The sequence below is a fragment of the Pelmatolapia mariae genome, linkage group LG15, assembly GCF_036321145.2.
Source record: "Pelmatolapia mariae isolate MD_Pm_ZW linkage group LG15, Pm_UMD_F_2, whole genome shotgun sequence".
NCBI lineage: Eukaryota > Metazoa > Chordata > Actinopteri > Cichliformes > Cichlidae > Pelmatolapia > Pelmatolapia mariae.
Window position 1 is genome coordinate 22,704,237 of NC_086240.1, and position 24,686 is coordinate 22,728,922.

General features: G+C 38.9%; 1 protein-coding gene across 2 annotated transcripts in view; it reads right to left on the reverse strand.

Annotated features, from left to right (window-relative positions):
• msraa (methionine sulfoxide reductase Aa) overlaps window positions 1–20,156 on the reverse strand; it is a 50,859-nt gene extending 30,703 nt beyond the window's left edge. The window contains exon 1 of one of the 2 annotated variants that reach the window (XM_063494776.1): window positions 19,887–20,156. In XM_063494776.1, the coding sequence (XP_063350846.1) occupies window positions 19,887–20,022 (136 nt within the window). In that variant the 5' untranslated portion in view covers window positions 20,023–20,156. Of the gene's footprint in view, window positions 1–15,901; window positions 16,237–19,886 lie in introns of those variants that run through there. The other variant, XM_063494775.1, reaches the window with a different exon arrangement.
• Window positions 20,157–24,686: the final 4,530 nt, after the last annotated feature.

Sequence of the window (24,686 nt, forward strand, 5' to 3'; positions counted from 1 at the left end):
CATACATGCACACACACACACACAGACACACACACAGTCTTCACGCGTGATCGCATAATTGACATGAGGGGCAGCATGCCTATAGACAAAAGCAGCCAGATGGACTGCCAACCAATCAGCAATGCGTGCGCACACACATCAGAAAATGATTTTTGATTATCAGTTTTTACATTTTGCACTTGGTGTTCTCAGATTTTTTTTTTCATTTTGTACAAACACAAAAAGACACACTTTATCACAGTCTGAGCGAATGAGTCGTCCTTGTTTGTCTGATTACATGAGCAGCTTTTCATCCTGTGTCAGCCCGACAAAAATCTTCAGACACTTTCTCATCGTCCTCTGGATTCTGGGGGAGGAAGGTTTGGAGCTGCAGCCATCTCCTGCCCTGACTGGGAGTTTGTGCGGAAATGACTGCACCTCCTTGCCTTTACTCCCTTTACAATCCTACTGTTAGATTAGTATCCCATTGCACAATATCCCACAATATCCCTGTTGTTCCTAATGTCCAACTGTGCACAACATTTGCAATTAATACAAGCTGAAAAAGCTGCTGTGTGTACAGTGACATAATTATTTGTTCAAATGTTTAAATATGATGTAAAGTGAATGTATAATAAAGAATAAAGTGAATAAACTATTTTTTTGGACATTTTCTATGTATTTCACAAATCAAATCCAAATTGATCCAATTGAATTACCAACCTTAGAATATTGACAAAAAAAATAATTTTCAAAATTTGAATGGTTGACTATAATATATATATATAGTCAAGCAATCTTATGGATTTTCTTGTGGATTTTCTTGCATATATCCACATTTCTATCCTCTGCTATAGCCACAAGCTGTGGGTAATGACTGCAAGCATAAGCCTGCAGATGCAAGTGGTGAAAATGAGCTTTCTCCGAAGGGTGCCTCGGCTCAGAAAGGGGAAGGGCACAGTCAGTTGGGAAGGGCTCAGAGTAGAACTGCTAAGGTAATTATTAGAGGTGGTTCAGGCTTCTGAATATGATGCCGCCTTGGTGAGGTGTTTCAGACATGAACAACTGGAAGGAGAGCCCAGGACACTCAGCTGACCTGGGACCGCCTCATTTTCCTCACAGAAGACCTGAAGGTGGTAGCTGGGGAGAGGGAGGACTGGGCATGTCTGCGTTGACTTCAACCTCCACCACCCCTAACCCAGATGAGGAGCAGAAAATGAATAAATGGATAGATGGATATCAGGATGGCTCAGAATGGCTCTTTGGGTGTGTCTACAAAATTATATTACACTACAGTGAAGGCAGCAAGACTGTGTTATATTATCTTCACTAATATCTGTATATTTTTTGTCATTATTGGAAAAATGAATGCTATGCCTGACTTAATAAAAGCCCAATTATCAAAACTGCTTAAAAAATAATTTCCCTTTGGCTCTCACTAAAACCTTTTTGGAAGATGTGTAAATTCCCACTGTGAAGGAAAAACCCTGAATATACAGCATTTTGCCCTGCAGGAACCCAAACGTTGTCTGTTGGCTAATCCACAGTGTAATCCAGTGTGCTGATACTGGGTGCCTTCTTCTGTCTTAATTGGACAGATGCTGAGAGATTTTTCATCTGAGATGCCCCAGTTTCCAGACACCGGAAAACTGGATTTAAACTCTAGAATAAACGCTGGTAACGGAATGATTTTTGGCACAAAACCAAGGGAGTTGAAAGTCATAAAAAGCATCACAAATGAAGCTTTAATCCAAAAAGCATCAACCTTCAACAACCTGCAAATCCCTGTGATTTCAAATGGAAATTTAAGATCCTGCACCTTAATACTGGTACACATTCTCAGCATCCCCTTTCCTCCCCTTTCCTCCTCCTCCCACATTATCCTCTCTATGTGTGTGTGTGTGTGAGAGAGAGAGTGTTAGTAATGGCTGCCTTCAGGGACCAGCAAAGGCATGTTCATTACTGGCTACACACAAGCACACACAGATACGCGCGCGCGTGTGTGTATCTAACACGCACACACACACACACACAGACACACACTCACACAGACACACACACACCAAGACACTGAAAGATAAACAATTTAAATGTAAATGTCAGTGGGAAAGACAATAAATCCAGACAGAATACTAATGAGAGTAAAATTCACTGTGTGTGTGTGTCTGTGTGTGTGTGTGTGTGTGTGCGTGCGTGCGTGTGTGTGTGTGTGTTTGCGTGTTAAAGAAAAAGAAAGATAAAGAAAAAACAAAGCTTCAACACAAGATGCAGATCACCTGTCAGGTGTGGAGTTGCTACGGTGCACTGAACACATACATGCTCTGAAATGTAAACACCTTTCTTAGTAACAGCTGTTGCAAACACACACACACATGCACCAGCCCATTTGTTTCTTGAAAGATTTGAACAAGAGCAGATAATATTGTGTACCAATAAGTTTGCAGGATATATTTAAACTCAGATGAGATAGAAAAAAATCTGTTATTTGTTATAAAATTGCACTACAGCTTTTATAATTTCACTGCACAATATTTGTTGTTTGGTCTGAGCTCTGCAAAAGGACTCACTTGAGTTTTCACAAAATCGGTGCAGCAATTCTGCTCATTTTAAAAAATGTATTCTGCAGTGACAAATCAATTGCACACTGCTATTTAAGCTGCTTTTTTCCACACATTTCCCAGGCAGGGCTGATTTTTAATGCTCACAAAGTTCATGTTTTAGTTCAAATGACACCCAGATACAGTAACCGCTCACACTTTAAAGTATTTTTGAAATTATGCTCACTGGTTTGCTTTCCTGCTTCTGCATGCTGCACTTCAGAACCTGAAACAAAGCCCCACACCCTACAATTTCCATCAATCCTTACCAATAAAAATAGAGACAAGTTGCCACCAAGTTCGTCAACAAATTCCTGTTTTTTCATGCCAAAAATACATCCATTCAACTCAGATTGACTTCATATTTCTCCTCTCTTCATCTTTGCCCCACCTGCAGTAGATCCAGGCCACAAATGGGACCTGTCTCCTAGTTTCAAATCCACTGGTACCGACCATCCAAGAAGTTTGTGCTTCAGTTCTCATGGGTGAAGTTGTAGCATTGCATATGTCTGTTACCAAACACTAATTAGCAGATGTGTGTCTGTGTATCTATTCAGATTAGTGAGCTAAGAAAGACGGCTGTTGTTAGCTGATAAATTACCACTCCATTGTCTCATCCAAATATGTTAATATCTGGCTCAAAAAACTAATATGATAGCAGTCAAAACCCAGAGGCATCAAAATGAGGTTACAGTGGCTACAATATAAAGTGCCAGTAGAGTAACTACATCAGTTAGTCTATTGTTTTTAATTAAAATAATTCAGGAACCATAGTTTACCCTACAATACCTGCTCTGCAGCCTTTAAAAATATTTATTATTTCTTTCAATGTAACCTTTATGATCTTGTGAGTTTAGAGCTTTACCACAGCATTTATAATACTGCAGTTTATTTTTAAGATAAATTAATGTGTATAATATTCCCAGTCCCACACAATAATACAAATCATTTGACATGCCAGAATTAAATTCCTCTTCTACTTAGTGCCAGCCATGCCATTTCAATTCCAGATTTAATATGAAATCATCTCAGAATCCAACAGCGCAGAAGTTTAAAGTAAGAAATAACAGTTGATTCCTCAGAATAGTCTGCTTTTATGGCTGATTTTTTCTGCTTCCCTGCAGTGTGTTTTCTGCAGCGTGTTCAGAGTTGAAGAGCCAATACATATGTGAACATAGCTTGGCTCGCAAAAATGTTCTACAGCATCATGGACTGAAGGTTCTTACAATGAATGATGCTGTTAGAGACAGGTGGATCTTTCCAAATAAGAGTGTGACTGTTCCTCTCTATCAGGAACTGCTACTCTGTCACTTACAAAGCCAACAAACCGTGCATAACATTTCTTCAGAGACCCCCATCAGAGATTCTAACTGCAGGGGTTCACAGAAAACAACACACTCCATCCATCCATCCATCCATCCATTCTCTTCCGCTTATTCCCATCAGGGTCACGGGGGGTGGAGCCTATCCCAGCTACCATAGAGTGAGGCGGGGAACATTCTGGACGGATCGCCAGTCAGTCACAAAGCTAACACTGAGAGACAGACAATAATTCACTCTCACATTCACACCTGTGGGCAATTTAACATCACTATTTTAATGTAGCCCAACAGCGCCGGTCCATCTGCAACTGAACAAGTTGAAAAAAAAATGCTGTGGATCTCACCTTTTAGGGAATTCTGATGTAGATGATCAGACTACTGGTTGGCTGTCAGTAGAAATATTTTTGGGAGTTTTTCGGGAGTCTTCTGTAAAAATGTATCTTTTATTTAGCGAGCAGTAGTTTTCACTGAAACAACAGTGCTTGGTAATGAAAAACAAATGAAAAGGAATGAAATCTGGATCGTCCCCCCAACAATGTCCTTTCTAAACTTACAGGATTGCGGGGACACTCAAAGTGAAACATGCTTTCTGATTTAATTGTTGTTTGTGCTGTAGACTGTTTAGAGATGAAGTGCTAAAAACTAAGGCAAGGGACATTCCCCCCTGTTTCCCCCAGCCAATCGCACCCCGGGCGTATCTGTCGGGACTGAAAAAGAAAACATAATAAGGAACTGCCTTAAGCGTGCATTATTTGTAATGGCTATCAGAGGGCAAGAAAACGTATGGTCCTATGGAAGTCTACAGACTGACCTCAGCAAAGACTTTCCTGCTGGGTTTATGGTCACAGTCAGTAATTTCATAGTGAAACACTGAATTCATTTTAATTTTTTCTCAATGTAAGTATCAGAAAGGAGGATTATCCCAGATATGTTCATTGGCTAACCACTTCTGACTGACCAGTGGTTAGGGAATTCACACTCAGATCTGCCCCCGCTTGTCACATTCAGTTTCATAACACCAGGATAGTGATGGCTTCAAAACGAGACTTCAGAAACTAGTGGGTGACCTCACAATGGCAATTTTCATACTGTTACTGGAATCAGTATACTGGAGTGTATAATCACAGCTGTGTGCACCAAGGAAGAGCTCATCATCAGTGGTGTGGTGCCCAATATGTGTTCATGTATTGCATTTAAAAAGTCAAGTAACAAGCAGAAAATGATCAGTAGCAGACATATTATGGGACTAAAAACACACAGACTATTTTCATTCTCATGCTTGACTGACTTTGCGTGCTGATTTAAAGAAGACAAAACAGACTGCAGATTGTTTCTGCTCCGCATCTTGTTTCTGTGTTTATTAAAGACAGTTTCTGACTGTTTGCACTAATTTTCTTTTACTTAGTGGTAAAGAGCAGCGAAAGAGGTTAGAAAGCACTTCAGGGCCCTTCACATCAGAGACCCACTTCATTTTAGGTTTTATGTGCGTGTGTGTGTGTGTGTGTGTGTGTGTGTGTGTGTGTGTGTGTGTGTGTGTGTGTGTGTGTGTGTGTGTGTGACTAACCAGCCTGCCTCCCGGTCTCTTCTCCCGCTCCCTAAATCCTGTCACAATAATAAGCCTGATCTCAGGACAGGCGTTTATCCATGGTGACATCTGTGGCACACACGTTCACACTCTCCATTAGTGCTGCTCTATTTCAGCTCAGGCCTACGTGTGTGTGTGTGTGTGTGTGTGTGTGTGTGTGTGAGTGAAGGCAGGCAGAATCAGCCAATCAGCACTCAGTACATTCCAGTTTATCTCCATGGCCTTTCATCACGCCCTTCATCGCTTTTTAATTTTCTGTAGTGCAGCCACAGATAACAAAACAGAAACTGATAAAATAAGAAAGAAAAGAGTTAAATAAACCGATCAGCACTGAATTTATTGTTGTGTAATGAGGCTATACTGCGTCATTAAAAGATAGTCACCTCAATTCTATGAATCTGCATGATTTCCATCAGCCTATTCTGTAGAAAATGATGTGACTTTCAATAAATTTCTGCCGATCCAAGATAAACGAGAGGAGAAAATCTCTTACGTCACCCTGCACACAGGGCTGACAAAGTGCTGAGTCAGGCTCTTGCGTCATTGTCTTATATTTTGTAGCTATTTCATCTCCCTTTTTCCTTTACTTGGTTTTCTTTCACTGTTCATCAGCAGCACAATAAAAACCATTATGCTTGCAGGAAGAGCAAACTCCATGTAAACTGAAAGGATTAAAACTTTCTTTGTGTTAATTGAAAGCACGGGAAAAATTAAAATGCAAAATAACACCCAACAAACTTGTCAGACCACACTTAAACTGCTGCACCAACACCTATGCAAACTTTTTCCAATCAACCACTCAAATCTGTGAGAAACATCCAGTCAAACTTCCCAGACTTAAGAACAGTAGCAAACAACAAAGGAAAAAACCTTCTAATCTATGAGATACAGACGTGGAGGTAAAGTAGTTCAAGAAGATTCTTGACTCGATGCTGCCTAAAGCTAAGAAGTTGAATTATCTCAGGATCTTGCTGAGGGATTCTGGGATGGAAAGGTGGAGCATGAGTTGAACTGGTTAAAAGAGCTATGCCAAAAACACAGTGTGGGTAACACAGCACAGTTTTCAATTTTAGTAGTTGCCATTAATGTTTAAACAAGCGGAAACCGTCAGGGCTAAAAAACTAAGTAAACAGTAAAGTGCCAAAAACTCTAATGGCCACTTGAGGCTAGCTCCAACAGAGAATCAATCCCAAATCACATGTTAAAATGTCCAAATTAACAGGAAAAACAAACATGTTTACAGCCTGATACAAAATAGTTTTGGTTTATAAGGGTAGTTTTACTCTTCGTAGCAACTGAATGTTCTTTTAGAACTCGTCCATGTGAATAGTAGAGTTAGGGGCATGGCTACTCTGACTAACAGGTATGCAGATGCAGGCAGCTGGAGCCAATCATCATCTGCTGGGCCTCACCTCTGCTAATCCAAGTACATCAACTGGACCTTTGCCATGGAGCATGTAATTATCTGACAATTAATTTGAGTTTCCTATGTGTGCCTATCTACCGTATTTTTCGGACGACAAGGCACCCTGGATTATAAGGCGCACTGTCGATGAACGGGTCTGTTTTCATACATACGGCGCACCGGATTATAAGGCATTAAGCAAAACAAAACAGTCAGATAAGTCAAACTTTACTCAACTCATTCTTCTTGCTTCCTCCACTTCGGTACCATTGATTCATTAATGCTGAATTCTCTCGTAGCTGCTCTATTCCCATGTTGCAGTATAATAATGACTAACCTTGTATTGTGGATGAATTATCTCAGTTGTTCTCCTGACTGAAGTTTGGTCCGTTTACAGCATCCTGCCATGCGACTGCAATTGTCCCTAACCATTGGGAATCCTCACGTTAACTTTTATTGAGTGGAAAAAAGTTAGCATTCATCCTCCAGCTTTACTGTGTTTATGTATACGTAGCACATCATTATATACCAGCTAGCCCAACTTCAGTAACCCTGCAAAAGTACAAAAGTCACTGATGTTTGGTTTTCTGTTTTCATTTATGTTGGAAGTGGTGGCAGAGCTGTATGTTTTAATTTTATCACAAATCACTCAGTCAGAACATGCTATATCATGCTTAGGTAACTAGCAAAACTAGCGAGCTAACTTCCTGCTAACTTCTAACTCCGTTAAATTTAATAAATCCTGTTTTCATGGATACACTGGACAAGCGGAGCACAAAAGAAGAGGTGGCAGGCCTACAAAAATCTACCTATGGCAGATGAATGGTATCTCAAAATAATGTGACGAGACATGGCCTTCACTGGATCCATCTACTGTTCGTGAAGCCTCATCAGAAATGGCCTCCATGGAAGGGTGGCTGTTAAGAAGCCATTCTTAAGGAAAGGAAGAAAAGGCTGATGTGTGCCAAATTACACAAGTGGACAGAAAACCAGTGGCAACAGTTCTGACAGAGTGATGAAACCAAATTTGAAAGCAGGTCAGGAGTGAGGTACAACAGAAAGTGTCTACAGCCATATGAAATGATCCTTATAAACTCGAAGCGCTTTTTACTACAAGCCTCATTCACCCAATCTGACACAGTGATAAAAGTGCTTTTCTATACCCAAGCACCTTGTCTAGCATTCTTACACACACTCAACTCAGGGTTCATGCAGACTGGAATAGCCAGGGATTGAACCACTGACCTTCTCACAACCACCCCATCTGTAGATCACGGTGTAGACTTTGCCAAGGATTGGGCTGCATTTCAGCTCATGGTTTGGGGGATCTTGTCAAAATTGATGGACTTATGACCTAATATAGATCCATCATACCAATCCATCCTACTGGCAACAACTTTGTATTTTTCAGTATGAAAGTGATCCCAAACACACTTCCAATGTAGTGAAGGCATACAGAAAAACAGACAGTGGGACACTATCAGTCATGGATTGGCCTTCCCAGACCACAGAGAATTATCTTGACACAGAACAGACCAAAAGGCAGCCAACATCCAAGGCTGGAGAACTATTTCTGAGGACTACTTGAAGAAGTTATAAGAAAGGTACAAACCTTTGCCATGTGTGCTATTTATATTTGGAGATGTTTCAATGAATATCTGCATCAATGTCTGATTTTCTGCGCAAAATATAAAGAAATTAGGGGTAATTCAACACTTTAGATATTACTATATGTACAAAAATTCCCACATATGTTCGTGGTTCTACAGAAAAAGTCTAAAGATCACTAAAGTATGTCTTCTTCCATTTTAACCTGTCTGAAGAGTGTCTATGCAAAATGTCATGGTAGAAATTTCCAATTACTGCAATTATTAGTATTTGTCATGTGGCCTTCTTTTTTGTATTTCCTCCAAAATTACTTTTCTCTTTAAAAATGCTGCTGTTTAAGAAATGATTAGTATCTATATCAGTAAAATTGTAGCTAGAAATATTGGTATCGTATCAAATTGGAAAAAAATTGGTATCGCCCATCTCCATGAAGAACCCCACCTCCTCCCCCCTGGAGCTCCCGACTTGACAGTGATAAATGAAGCACTGCAGCTAATGTCTAGCTTGGGGAGATTGGTGAGTCTACACACACACAGACACACACACAGAAAAGATTGCTTCTACTGCACTGCAATTAAATCTACAAAGTAACCTCCCCCCACCCTCGCCTCCTCTGATTGCCTGGTTTCTTCATCTTCCTCCTGCTCCCCCTTCCTTGCATCCTCTCTTTACCTCTCCCTCCTTCGCCCATATCTCTCTTTCCATTTATTTCTCCCTGCTAAAGGATTTCTCTCTCCCAATCTATCCGAGCCCCTCAATCAGCTGCTCTGATTGCCGTCATCATTTTTTATTACCGCCCATCATTACAAGCATCAGCGTTACCGTTATTGTTCTGCGGCTCGCAGACATACTGGACATGACAAGGAACCTGTACACTCACTTATTTTTAACACAAGGTTGTTGGAGTCCACTGTGTATAATGGGGAAAATATTACATTTTAGAGGGTAGTTTCCCCAGAAGATTATGTAGGCATTGAATTTGTCACGGTCCCAGGTTACAGTGTTGTGTTTATTGAGTTTTGGGTTCCTGTTTTGATTTGTTACTCATTCTTCTCTTTCTAATGTTCTCATTTTCTGGGTTCCTATGTGTCTTGCCTCTCTCTGTCTTCTCTGTGTGTCTGCTTGTTTATCCGCATGTGCTCTCCCATGTCTGTCGTCTTTATTAGTGTTGATGTTCATGCATCAGTTTAGTTTTTTCTCTACGTGACTTCCTGTCTTGTTTTTCTGGGCCTCGCTCTAGTTTCACTTCCTGTTATTTCCTTCAGTCGGGATTACCTGCTCCACAATTCTTAATTTTATTTGTGTTTGTTTGCCTTTACCCCGTACTGATGCCAGCTGTGTTCTATGGTTTAGTAAGCCCCATGTATATAATATAGATTGCATAGTGTTTTCCCTACATCCTGTGTAAAGCCATCTGATTATGTTCTCTTTCCTCTGGTTACTTCTGCTACTGGTGTCCCATTTTTGGGATTTTGGTTACAAGTTTCCCTTCTGAAGTTTAACACTGCTATCAGCTTTTTGTTCATTTTGTCTGGACGAGTTCTCAATTCCCCCAAACCCGAGAGAACCAGCAATAAAGCAAATGTTTTGCTTGAAAAATTACAAATCAAGCTTCATATGGAGCAAGTCTAACTGATGTTTCTAAATTTTCAAACCTGATGTGCAAATTAAAAATATCACAAGCTGATCTCATGTATCGATATCAAAAGTACAGCAATCCAAATTCTGACACTTTCTTTGTTGTATTTTTCTTTTATTTCAGGTGCTTAAAATGCTGCTTTCCTTTATTCACCAATGTTTCATTTATTACTTTAGTTATTTTATTACCATTAATAAATATTCAGGTTTTAACCAACATTTAACGGGGCTCTGCAATTAATTTAATTCTCATTTCAATTACAAATTTGCCTTCTTTATTAAAACAAGATAATGGAGGGAAAAAATAATTATTATGCTGCATATTGATTTGCAATAATTCCTTCATTTCACCTTTCAGCACATCTTTTTTTTTCTTTTCTTTTACTGCTCCAAAAAGGTCGGCACTGACTCTCCACTGGACTGTGGCAGGTTTGGCTCAGTTCAGATTTCTTTATGTGGTTAGTTTTTTAGTTAATTTGTATTTAAAATTAAACGGCATCCACTAAATCAAAATCATGTCTTATAAATCCACCACTTTTTCCAAAGTCTGAGTGACTGCGTTAAAATAACGTTTGGTTAGGAATGTATGATTAATGCCATAATAGCCTTATTATTTGAATAACTGCAGGGTTTCTGTTAAAGTGGTCACCATAAATGTTTATGGTTTATAATGTGACAGTTATTCAGTTCAATTAAGTTAATTTGCATTCATTTTTTTCTTTAATTGCAACACCATAAACTAGAAATGGTCATCGGAAGTTCTCTGTTCGAGGTTCAAAAACAGTTAAAACTTCACCTCTGTCACTGTAGGACAAAACAAGCATGCCCATCTTTACATATATGGATCAAAAGTGGTAATGTAATTGTAAAAAAAAAAAGTTTAATGCTGTTAATTGCACAAAATTAAATGTATGTGGTATATGCCAAACACACAACTCAATCAGCCCCAGCAAAACAACTTCTACACCTGAAGGTCTGTTTTCTGTTTTGCACTAATCATCTTCTTCTTCTTCAAGCCTCTGAATCAGTGGATTGACAGCTATGAGTGTAGTTAGAGCGGGGGTGTGGGTTAATAAGCCTCCACAGGGCTCATATATGCGCGTGTGCACCTTCCTGATGGTTCGACTCGATCGATCGCTCAGAGCCATTAGTCTAGAGACAGTGTATGGTGCAGGGAAACTTGACGCACTTTGCACTGGTGGAGTGCTTAGTCTTTTCCAGACATCTTTATGTCATAGTAATGGCTCTTTGCATTCATATATGCTTTAAGTACATGCTTTGGAGAATTTTGACTGCTGGTTAGAGCAATAATACTTTAACATGTAGCACGCAAAATTAGGCTGTAAATTATACTTTTTACTACAAGATGTAAAAAAGCTTTATTTAAATCAATACATTTATGATATACAGATATAGCCTGACACAAGCCTGAATTGGATAAACAAAATAAGATGGATGGATGCTGATGATGTAGTGCATACATATTTTATCTTATAACAAGTTATTTTATTTAATACTAAAACTATTCCAACACTACTGTAAGTACAGGCTGGGTTAAAGCTTTAGTATATCTCCATTTACTGATAACAGATTGGTGTGTTTACTGCACAAAAGGGGATGTTTTGGGGGTGGCTAGGATGGGAATGAGGGACAGCTCAGGTTGAGCAGTTTAGAGACAAAGTTAGAGAGGCAAGGCTGAGATGGTTTGGACATGTGCGGAGGAGGGATAGTGGATATGTTGGACAAGGATGCTGAATATGGAGTTGCCAGGCAGGAGAAAAAGAGGAAGACCTCGAGGGAGGTTCACAGATGTAGTGAAGGAAGACGTGCAGTGTGTTGGTGTGACAGAGGAGGATGCTAGGGACACGGTGAGACAGAGGCAGATGTGCTGCTGTGGCAACCCCAGAGTAAACAGCTGAAAGAAGAAGAAGAAGATTTATTCGTAAACATAAGCTGCCGTGGTGATCCACAAACAAAACTTTAATGGAGATGGTTACTGTAAGAGGCATCTTCTTAGCTACATCTATATGTGCATCTTATATCAGTGTAAGGCCAAAAACATCTGACATGAAAAAATCCCAGATAACTAACAGTGTGCAAAGCTAAGCAGAGTTCTAGTCTCACAACAAGCCGACATCAGCTCATCATTGATTTCTACATATGGTCATCTGTTACAACATCAAGTTGAGTCAAATTGAATCAAATTGAATCGATTTGGTTTTATATCAGCACATAAACAAACAGCAGGTGTTAGCCAAAGTGTTGTGCAGCTAAAAAACTAAAAGAATAATTAAATAATAAGGAACATTTTTTTAAAAATGTTGGGATGGGAAAACCACAAATAAAACAACATAATAGCTCTAGTTTAAAAGCCAAAGATGAGTCTATTCTACAAACATACCATTCCCACAGAGCACAGGAGTACTATTCACAAGCTCCTCAGCAGGCTTCCATAACTTGGCAAATCAGAAGAAAATGGGCTTTTATGGAGGTGGGTCTTAAAGAGACGAGAGGCAGAATGGCCTGTTTATGACAGATAATGAAATTATAGGCTGGATAAAAGGGCAGTATAAGTCTTTTTTTAAAATCCTACAACAATAAACAAGCAAATGAGCAATAAAAACTGACAGTGATACATTTTTACAACATTTCAACTATCTTTTGTTTCAAAGATAAAAAAAGATAAAACACATTACTAAACTATAAATACAGGTACTCATAATGCCAGCAAACGCTAACTGGTGTCAAATGAGGGGCTGCATTCAGCTTACAGAGAGTGGTGTGAAGAAACAAATTTACAAACGTGATATCTGCTATTCAAAGCCTCATTAGCACAATATCACATCAGACATTTACATCACACTCAAAAAAATCCCTGGAAACATTTGCTGTCAGAATTATTATTATAGCAAGTTGCAATAATAATTATTTACACCTACAAGTACACCTGGTAATTAAAAGACATCGACACACCAGCTGCTGTGTGTCTGAACACATCTGCATTAAGCTGACATTAAATTCTTCATTAGTCTTTTTGTTACTATTTTCCATCTGTGTGTGTAGGTGGCGAGAGCGGAGCTAAGACATCTGAGATGAGTCAGGTAGGAGTAGTAATGTCCAGATAACACCATTAAAAAATATTTAGCTCTTGACTTCTGACCCCAAACATGAACCTCCCAGTAGGGAATCGCTTTTTGGACAACATATTGTAGGGCTAAGGTTACTAGTGAAGGTAGAGCAGATAAAGAGTGGATAAACTGAAAATGTTGAGTATAAGTTAATTAAAATAAATGCAAATATCAACTAGATTGATTAACCTCTAGACACTAACTGTAAAGAAAAAACAAAGCCAATGCAGTGGCAAACAGTGCAGTTCCTCAAACGGCCTCATGGGCCTGTCTAAAAGTGTCTCAGTCTCTGTAGACTCCCACATTAAAACGCTTCATGACTTCACAGCATTGAAAAGCATGTTTACAGACTGGTACAAAAAATGTTTTGATCTCTATGAATAATATTCCCCCTTCATAAAAACTGTACAGGCTTCCTTTTGATTTATTAATTTTTTGGGGATCTTATTGATCTAGGCTCCAAAAACTTGGCTTCAGGCAAAACTCCAATGTTTTCCATGTTTTATATGAAAGTATATGTGCCTTTATAGTAGAAAGGGGGGACTGCCAGATATTTTTTAAGTACATGGATCTTATGTATGTTTAAGAATTGTTTGGTGTTTATCATAAATGTTGTCTTCAGCGTGTAAGAATTTCAAATCATATGTGTGGTCAAAGTTTGGAAATATTCACAAATGTGCACACTATTATGACAGTTACAGTTAAATGTTGCTATTATATGTAGACAAGTTGTTTGTTTCAGTCGGAGCCAACAGCTCTGGCCTCTATGGACAGTATCCCCAACAACTCTCATTCACTCATCAACCTAATAATTTCTCAGTTATAACCCAATGAGCATATCTGGGATAATCCTCCTTTCTAAATCTAAAGTTGTGTCCACGCTGGATGCAATTTGCTCGTTGCACATCACTTTGAAACTGATGGCTGGTGGATTTTCCAGGCACTGGGCCATGTCAATCACAGGTACCCTTCACTCTCATTGGAAGTCATTTAAATCCCTTGCCTGGACGTTTAGAAAAGTTTATCTAAGATTTCTGCATTCATAGTGTTAAAAGTGGTTATGCCACCCATAGTCACTCAAAGTCGCAGGATACCCTTGAATTTCTGTCATCTCTGGTTGCCACATTGCTGCAATGTTCTGCTTTAGAATGTCAAAATTCTAATTTAAGGTGCTGGCATGTTGGCTTTATTTTCTATGGGTCCAGATCATTCAGTTAGTTTATGGGGAATGGAATTTCCCTGTTTTTCTGTCTGTGTTGATCATGCACAGGTATGGCTGCTAACTGAGCTTCCTGATAAATGAGCACTTTCATTGGGATTTCTTAAATTATGAACTATTAAACCGTTTTATTTATCTGCAAGTATTTTATTTGCCAAGTGCATTGCGACAAATGAATAACTGATCAGCATAATAAGCTGCCTCTTAGGCAAGCTTTCCGTGGATGAACTCTACTTCCACGGTCATTGACTGCAGCTGTGAGCTCGGTGTAGCAGCACATAAATGAACCTGTTCGGGGCAGCTGGATGACGAACGCTAGCTGAAGTCCAAAATGGTGAAACTGGAGAACTTCCAACACTGCAGGATGAGATTGTCTCTGTGGACTGCTCCAAGAGCTAGCAAGCCAGCAAAACAACTGATGGGAAATGAAACATGGCGTGGCGGGAAGAGCTGGGTAAGCAAGTTAGGAACAGTTAAACTTTCAAAATAAGAGCGAGGGGATTGCCAAATTTGTCATTTGTAAATCAAACACAGATGGTGCCATTCTTTCTAAGGGAGAAAGAAAAAATGCGAAATACACCTGTAGGGCCACACCAATCAAAGTCTGTATGTAGATGAATGCAGATTAATGTGCAGATTTTACATTATTATATACATCTAAAACTTGGCAGATTTAAATAGCTGCAATTGGTAACTGTATTAATTGAGACCCATTTTTCTAAAGAAAATACCAGCAACCATCACTTTTTCTGGCCCTTTATGCTGAACCTTAGAAAGTCTGAGAGTTTAGGTGAAACAAACCACTAGTTAAAAACAACAAAGGAAATTTCTGAAAACTTAAAAATCATTATAAATTATTTCAGTCAATGTTTAAGCTAACATTCCAAACAGTCCCAGGCTCCAGCTCGACAAATGTCACAATTCGATACTTTTCTTAGTCCTCTATCATAATAAAGCAAACATCTTTGACTTTTTACTTTTTAAAGTATTCTTGAAAAAAAAGGTTTCCACGACTTTTATCACTATTGCACTTTTGAACAAAGTTCCAGAAGTTTTCAAGTACTTATTTGAACCCATTATTTCTGATCCTACTACTAGGCACACCTGGTCAGACATGTTAACATGATTAAAAATAAAGTTATAGTCCTACTTAACATTGTAAATACACAGTTCTGTGTAAAGTCTGATTGGATTCACTGTTAACCATGCAAAAGCCAACCAAAAGATCTTGGTGGGTATTTTGGTCTTTTTCTTAGGCTTCTGGCCCTGTTTGGCCTGCTTTGTTTCCTCAAGCTTGATCATCAAACACATACCTGGCTGCTCTTTGTGTTTCTACTCCCTTAAGCATGAAACCTCTTCCCCCAAACAATTACTATTGGTCTATGAAGTTTCAAAGCCCAAAAAGCACTGATACACAAACCTCTTGCGCTGCGCACAGATGGCCTTCCTCTGGCTACTACGAGAGTCTCTGAAGTCCAGTATCCGGCCTTGTCCAGTTCACAGATGCTGTTTAGCGCTCCAAGAAATACGAATGCTTTATAAACTACTTTTTTAGCATTAAAATCACAGGTCGACTTTTTGCACATTGTAGTCATGCTACACTTTGTCTCCAAAACCTAATCGCGTCCAATTGGTCCAATGCGGAATTTCGTTTAAATAGAGAAAAGGGCTTGTTTGTTTCTGATTTCCATTGACCTCAAAGACGCTTCAGTCCGTTGAAAATACTTTTTCTCTCCCGTCTTTTTGAAGCCGATGCAAAGCTTGTCCCCATCCACCACCACCACCTTCACCACCACCATGCCTGGACGTTTCTTGATTTCCTCTGGCGCTGCATCTCTGAGCCAGACAGACAAAGGAGGGGAAGTCCTGCCAAGTCTCTCGACTGCAGGCATGGCTTTTTCCTTTCCTCTCTGCTCCCTCGCTCTTTCTTCGTCTCTCTCTCGATTGTGGCAGTGTTCCCGAGGAGCCTTGGCGATGCTCCAGCATGTCTGCCACTCCGTCTGAACCTTCCCATCCTACCCTCCATCCCGATCGTCCTTTCGCTGTGGACCCCCGCCCCGCTAACCCCTCCACTCCCACATCCTCCTTCCCCAGTCCAACCCCCTCCAGCCTAACCAAAACATTAAACACACTCCAAAAAACAAAACAAAAATTTACATTCAACTCATTTATAATCAGTCAAATATTTGATTCTGCATCTTTTTCTTTCTCTTCAACCCTTAAACCAAAACTCACTCAATATTCCGAAAAACTGTTGTCGCCCAACAACCTTTACACTTACCACTAAAAGGAAGTGACCACGTTTGTCTCTGACTGTGTGTGAGTATATGTGTATCTCAGGTCTTTTGTTTAGTGCCAGTGCAGATCTATTCATCATGTGCCAAGACTCTGTGCCCTCACTTGTAGTGAAGAGGGGGCAGGTTGGTGCCAAGTGCCCTGACTGCCAGCTTAGTGCTGCTGTCGGTCTGTTTATGCTCACAGAAAGCTCTCTATCTTACAAACACACACACACACACACACACACACACACACACACGTATAAGCACAGTTTTCTTTGAGCCATTTACAAGCAGGAGTGGCAAATATATTTGTAAAGAGGGAACTAAATAAACAGATGTATGGAATATTAAAAGCAAGTGCTGATATGTATAAAAATGAAGCAGATATTATCTGATGCTTAATCGGAATATCTCTCCCCTTAATATCCTCAAAGTATAGTTGAGCAACATTATTGTCTTATGGTTTATTGTATGAAATATTAAAACGTTTTAAAATTCTACAACATTATTCGGAGGAAATTGTGACATAAAATGCACCTTTTTTATATACATGAACATGTAACATTCTGTTACATGATATCTAATTTTGCTGTAATTCTATAAAATTATACCTGAATTTTACATACACTACATACAATATTTAAATAGTTTTCTTAGATAAACCTTGCTAGTAGCAGGTTAGACCCCCTTTTCCTTCAGAACTGCCTTAATTCGCCATGTCAAAGATTCAGCAAGGTGCTGGAAAAATTCCTCAGAGATTCTGGTCCATATTGACATCACAGCATCACACTGTTGCTGCAGATTTGTCAACAGGACATCCATGATATGAACAACCTTTTCTACCACATCGCAAAGGTGCTCTATTGAATTGGCATAGCATGTTATCCTTCTGGAAACAAGCATCGGAAGATGGTACATTGTGGTCATAAAGGTGTGGACACAGTCAGCTACAATACTCAGCTAATTGGTACTAAGGGGCCAAAAGTGTGCACAACGCTATCATACAGTACCACAGTCAACAGACTGAACCAAGGCTTTCACATAGTTTACGACAATTTCTGACCCTACCATCTGAATTTTGCAGCAGAAATGGAGACTCATCAGACAAGCCAACGTTTTTACAATCTTCTATTGTCCAACTTTGGTGAGCTTGTACTAACTGCAGCCTTAGCATCCTGTTGCTGTAGCGCTTGTGTTTCAAGGTTCAACATCTTGTGTTTACATAGATCAGGGGTGTCCAACTCCAGGACCCAAGGACCGGTGTCCTGCAGGTTTTAGATGTGTCCTTGATCCAACACAGCTGATCTAAAACCTGCAGGACGCCGGCCTTTGAGGCCTGGAGTTGGACACCCCTGACAGGAATATTCTTCTGCATATCTTTGATGTAACTAGTAGTTATTTGATTTACTCTTGGCTTACTATCAGCTTGACCCAGTTTGGCCATTTTCGGACCGTTCTCTGTAAACTCTGCAGGCGGTTATGTAGGAAAATCCCAGCAGATCAGCAATTTCTGAAATACTCTGACCAACTTCTGAAATACTCTGACCAATTTCTGAAATAATCCGACCAATTTCTGAAATACTGAAAGGATCAGGCACCCACAACATCGGCACATTCAAAATCACTCAGATCTCATTTTCACCAACAATATGTAACTATCAAAGGAATTGCCAACATTTCTAACTTAATCATTTTTAAACATGCAAATATCAGAAAATATTTTGAGAATTAAATTGATTATACTGATGCTAACAAGTTATCCAAGTTAAGTTGTACCCCAGCTCTTGCAAAATGACAGCTGAAACAGGCAAATGCACCCACAACACTGAATTTGGGCAAATGGTTGGAAAAATTGATGGATGGGTGAGTTTTATAACACAATGGATTGATGTTTTCAAACTTAAACCAAATATATTGCATAATGTTTAACTGCTGGAAAAATCTACTGCTGCAACTATCAGAATGCAGTTTTGCTGCAAACTGAATGCAATGTTTGGTTAGTCACTAATAAAGCATCATATTTTATATGTACTGTACATAAATATGAGAAGCTGTTAACAGTTTAAGCAGTGGTTTATAATCTTTGGACCTTGTCAGATTAAAAATCACTTTGTACTTTTGATCCCTTTTAATGTTTCACACATCTGTGGGGCATTTCCACTCTAACTCTTTCGGAATTCAGAATTCAGAGAAAACGAATATCTAATTCTTTGCAAAATATAAACAATCGGAGGATAAATTTAAAATATGTCAAATGATGACACTTTTTCCATTTTATTCACTTTCTATTGGTCTGATCTATCTTTAAATTTATCTACCGATGCTTAACTAATCATTAACCATTAAAGGCACAGCAAGCTGCAACTGTTAAATATTGTTTACTTTACAAACAATAACTTCACAATGTAATAATAAATCAAGCTCTTTTTTTCCTGGCTCAAAATGGGCCTATGAAGCATGACTCTGCACATAAGCATGGTTTACCCACATACAGTAAAAGTGTTATAAGCAATATAAAGATATCTTTTGTGATTTCTGCCCATTGGATAATCAAAAGTGTATGTTATGTTTGAGTAAATGGAACACCAATATAAAAAAATAATTTTAAAATATTATAATCATGGGGATTTACATGAAAATCTCGATTTTTCCATCACAAGGGAAATTTCTCACATATTTTTCCTTTTTTAAATTTTACTTCTAATACTTCAGCATTTAAGTTGCCTTATTAGGTGCTGAAATTTAACCTGTGACTGAATATGTTTACATTCATACATTGGTATTAAATAAGTGAATACTTATTTAATATAGATATTCGTTTTATCCTCTACCACTGTTAAGAGACTGGGATGCGCAGGCGCAGTAACAGCATACTTTAACTGGGTAGTAGCAGGTGTAGCATCGGATAAATTTGCGATTGTTTAACTTAATTACATTTTTGTAATTGAAGCTGCTTTCTTCGTGAATGGATGGAAACATCTGGGAAGTTACCCACAGACCATTGTAACATACAACAAACCAGCAAACAGCTCGTTTCATGTCGCTACATAACGCGGATATGTAGTAAAGTTATATCACAGGGCTAACTTAAGCTAGCCTGCTGAAGCTAACCGGGTCCACTCTTACCGGAGACTTTCATACTCTCAGTCCGGCCGGGCAACGCTGTCTCTGGTGTCGGCATCTGTGCTTTGGAGGCCATATCTCCCATCCTAATGTTGACAAAGTGACGCCAAACGAAAAGGATCCTGGATGGAGAGACCATTGACCCTCAGTACCTCCCACACCCTGCTGCTGCACTAGCTAGCCTTACCTAACAGACACACGGGTTTGCGTAACTCTAAGTGTCGCCTGTTACACAATGATGACTGTGAACAAAACACATTTTGAAAATGTTTTATTGCATACTTACAACATAACATAGTGCATTTCCTCATTGAAGACAAAGTACACACTTTGCACGATGCAGAAAGTGAAAGTTAACTAGAAAAGTTTTTCATTGTTTTTATTTGTATTTTCCTGTAAATAACTGGGACCACAATAAAGACGAATTCACCTGCTGGGTTTGTTTTTCATTTCGTCTTGTTTCTGTGAACACTGATGAGCTGTATATTCACCAGTGGCTAAGTTAACATAAAAATTCCTATTATTTTGAATGGAGTTCAGTCGTAGTCTCTCAGATGTGAGCTAGTTTGTAGTTTTATATGACTGGTGCTCCTTCGCTGTTAAATACTAATATGAGAGATTTATGTATAAAGCTGGGGAATTCTTGTGTCACAGGAGCCAATCCACAAAAGTGTAACAAAACAACTTTAATAAAGAAGAACCACTGAAAAAATAAACACAACATGACACAACAAAAATAGCTCAGCAAGTTTAAAAAAAATGGTACAATAAGAGATTATTTAATAAAAGTTCAAATATAATACAATAAGTGGCTTAAGTAAAAACAAATGCATTGAGACAGCCTCCACACTGAGCTGTTAGCTGTTATTTACTGATTCCACTCAGTCAGTTAAACTGGCCATGTGTCATTATACCTAAACCTCTGTGTCAGTTTGAACTCAGAAAGTTTTTTACTCATCAACACCAAACTGTCGAAAGAAACATTTGTCTTTCACACCCTTAAAAGCAATATTACTTAGTCTGTTCGGAGTTTGAGTTCCCTGTGGGTTTCAAAGATCTTTCTTTTTCTTCTTCTTTCAGCTTTCCTTTAGTCACTACAGCTGACCATCTCAGTCCATCTCACCCTGTTCCTACCATCCTCCTCTGTCACACCAATTCTCTGCATGTCCTCCTTCACTACATCCGTCAATCTCCCCTGTGGTTTTCCTCCTTCCTGGAAGCTTCATAATCAACTTCCTTTGGCAAATATATCCTCTATGCCTTGTCTCCAAACTGTCTCAGCCTTGCATCTCTAACGTTGTGTCTAAACTGCTCAACCTGAGCTGTTCCTCTGGTGTACTTATTTCTTTGTTGCTGTTTTGGCCTTGGAGACCCTGATGTCTGTTTGGTTCTGTATATTTTTTCTAGCTAACTTTAATCCTGTACATTAATTAAATAAATGCTTTGTTGCTCATTCAGCAAGCTGATTCTAAGACTTGTGGTTTGTCCTCCCTAGACTTTTAGGTGAGGGGCAGTAGCACCCTATGGCAGGTACCCCTCTTGTGGGACAGATGGGATAGACCTCAGGTCCCCTTCATCGCCATGGTGGACAAATGGTTTAGAAAACTAAGAGACACATGATCAAATATGACTTATTTAATACATCTACATAAATACCATGACCCTGAAATTTACCTGAAGCTGTTCATAATGTAGATTTATGTCTACAGTAGACTAGAAGACTTTAAAAGGACTTTTACAACACTAATGTCTGACACTGTCTCATATCTAAAGGCAATCTGTCATAAGTCACGGTTTTTAGTTATAGACTGTAAAGGCTTCTTTAAACCTGTCAAAGCTTTTTGCAGACAGACTATGTCAACCTTTAAACAACAGCATCTCATTTGTACATCTGTCAAATAAGAATTAAGCTCTGTCTCAGATTATGCATTTTAATACTTTTCTCACTGTTTTGTGAGCATAAGTGTTCACACTATTACAAAAGCATATACAACTACACAAACCCCAGTGGTGTAATCAGGAGGGTCAGAAAGTAGTCAGTAGAACACTTTTGTTCTATGTTATAATCACAAAGCACCTGAGGCAGTAAAGTTTTTCTCAGCTATTCAGGGACAGTTTTTTCATGCCAGTTAAATTACAGCATACATTAATATGTATATATAACGTACACTAAGACAGCACTCTGAACTTTGTGCCAATGCTTTGGGGAAAAGGGTCCTTCCTTTACAAAGCTGGATCCTGTGTGACGTGCTTCACCCTGCACCTTTGAAGAACTCCACGAAAACCATCTTTATTGCCCAGTGCTGCACCTCCTGAGCATGAATGTTAGCACATTTCTGCAGAAGGCAGAGGCTGATTAACAGGCCTGGTTTGGGGACTACATCATCATAGAGCCACATTTAAAATGTAGCTTTGGGTGTCCACATCCTTTAGGGCACGAAAACTAATTGTATTGTTAGTTAAAACTTTCTGAATTAAATTAACAACAGTTTATGTTGAGGTGGAAGGGGGCTCATTTCACTCTGTGTTTGGTGACGCAGTGGTCCTCGGAGGAGGACAGGGCACCCATGAGTGGTGTACTCATTATATATTGAACATTTCAAAGACTGTGGATCTTACACTGTTACTGCTAATATGATATTATTTCCCATCATGTCGTCGCCATTATAAGAAAATGCTGATCAGTAAGGCAGCTTTTGTCACCGCTGGCCTAAAAAGAGAAGACGGTGCAGAAAGTGGACACGGCATGGAGAGAAAGGAGAGGGGGCAGTTACTGGCAGTGGTCACAGGATTGAACTTCACTGGTGTTTATTAAAAGCTTGCCCTAAAAGAGCTCCAGCTGAGTTTTGTAACCATTTTACACTAAATAAACAATGTGACGGGCGCCAAAACATTAGAAAAATACAGCCATTAAAACGAACATGCACACAATATTAAAATGGATACGTTTTATTCCATACCTCGAAAAATGAAAGCAGAATATGAAAGATAAACAATGCAAATTGTCATTACAGGGAGTTAAACACCAAGTTGTCTTTACACGGGTATAATGGTTTGAATTATGAAAGTAAACTATAAATATTTGACATTTTAATAAAAATCCAAACAGCAGAACAGTTTAATTTAATGTAAGCTGTGAACACTTCAGCCCTGACAAGAAATGAAAAGTAAATACTAAATGATCGCAAACATTACACAATGAATTAAAACAAAAAAAATGTTCAAGAAAACTATTCAGCTGTGTTACTCAGACGGTTCAAATAAGGTTGTAGGGATTTCTTGAAGAAAATCTGGCTCCATTAGATGGAAGATGATGATTATTTCATAGTCGGTAGCTATAATGGTGCAGTCAAATGAGCACCGAACAGCCTCCATCAGTCAACTGGTTCCCAGTACACTAGATGGTGGTGGGGGGATGGATGGAAAGAGGACAGATGATGAGCCATATGGAAGAACCCAGGAGGAACGCTGCTAATGCTGGAAAAAATGTTAATTTCGGTGTCTCATTGTTCGTGTATGAAGGTGGGAATCATCAATAATTCAGATGGCAGGTGCACAGTTTTAGTTTTCACTGGAGAAGAAGACTTTTCTAAATGTACACTTCTCTGTTAACTCTTTCCACCCCTTGGCTTCTTTATATTAGAACCAAGTAATGCAGCATTTCTCCAAACATTTCTGAACATCTACTGATTGAAGCACATTAAATGAAAACGTCACCTGATGAAACTATGAGTGAAAATAATGTGCTTTATTCCAGCTAAAGTTAGTAGATATATTGAGTGGTTCAGATGGGGGCAAAGAAGGCAGGGGCCCATTGGTACTCTACCTTTGCCCTGTGTGACTTTTTGAGGCAGAGATCGTGGCTGAATTGTTTTTTTTGTTTGTTTTTTTAACATAAAGGGGAAAAAAAAAGTTGTGCCAGTCTTCATGATGGCAGCACTGACAAAACTCAACCACAGAGACAAAAATCAATACTTTATCTGTTTAATGCAAACCCAATTAAACTGCTTTCTCATCCATAAAGAGCCTGTCATCTAATTTAACTCGCATCCAAAAATGCTTAAAAGAGGTTTTGGTGGTTTTTTATCCCTGTTGTTCCAGTCACTTTAGGCTGGAGCCACAGAATGGAGAGTCTCACATGCTCAGTATCTTTTATTTATACTCAGAAAAGGGAAGAATAAAGGGGGAAATTCTGAACATTTGTGAATAACGGTGTTTATGTAGCCTCTAAAGAAAATTTGAGCACCAAAAATGAGAAAATTGTATCCAGCAGCTCTACACTCACCTTATTTATGTGCGTCTCAGCTGGAAGGCCATTCAAAACTCTACCAAAAATCTCGTCATCAAACAGGTATATAATTATAAATGTCAACCTATTTCTTGAATGGTTTGGTAAATATGATGTTAATTACATACACAACCATGATGTCAGCATATCTCCTCTAATATGAATGTATTAATCCTATAATTTCCTTTGGGATTAATAAAGTATTCTGATTCTGATTCTGGAAATGTGAAAATAAAAGCCTTGACTAACTAATTTAACAAATAAAACAAAATAAACTAAATTATTACGGCTTTATTTCCCATTATTCTACATGATAATCACAAAGCACTTGGGGCTGTTTTGTTTATAGTTCAATCATAACATACACTAATTTTTTATTTATTTATTTTTTTTTTTTTTTTTTTTACAAGACTACACTTTGTGGCATGGCTTTGGGGTGAGCACTTTACACATTCAGCGTGGCACCTTTTCATTTTTCTAAGCTATATCCGGTTTGGTTGCTTCATCCTGCACCT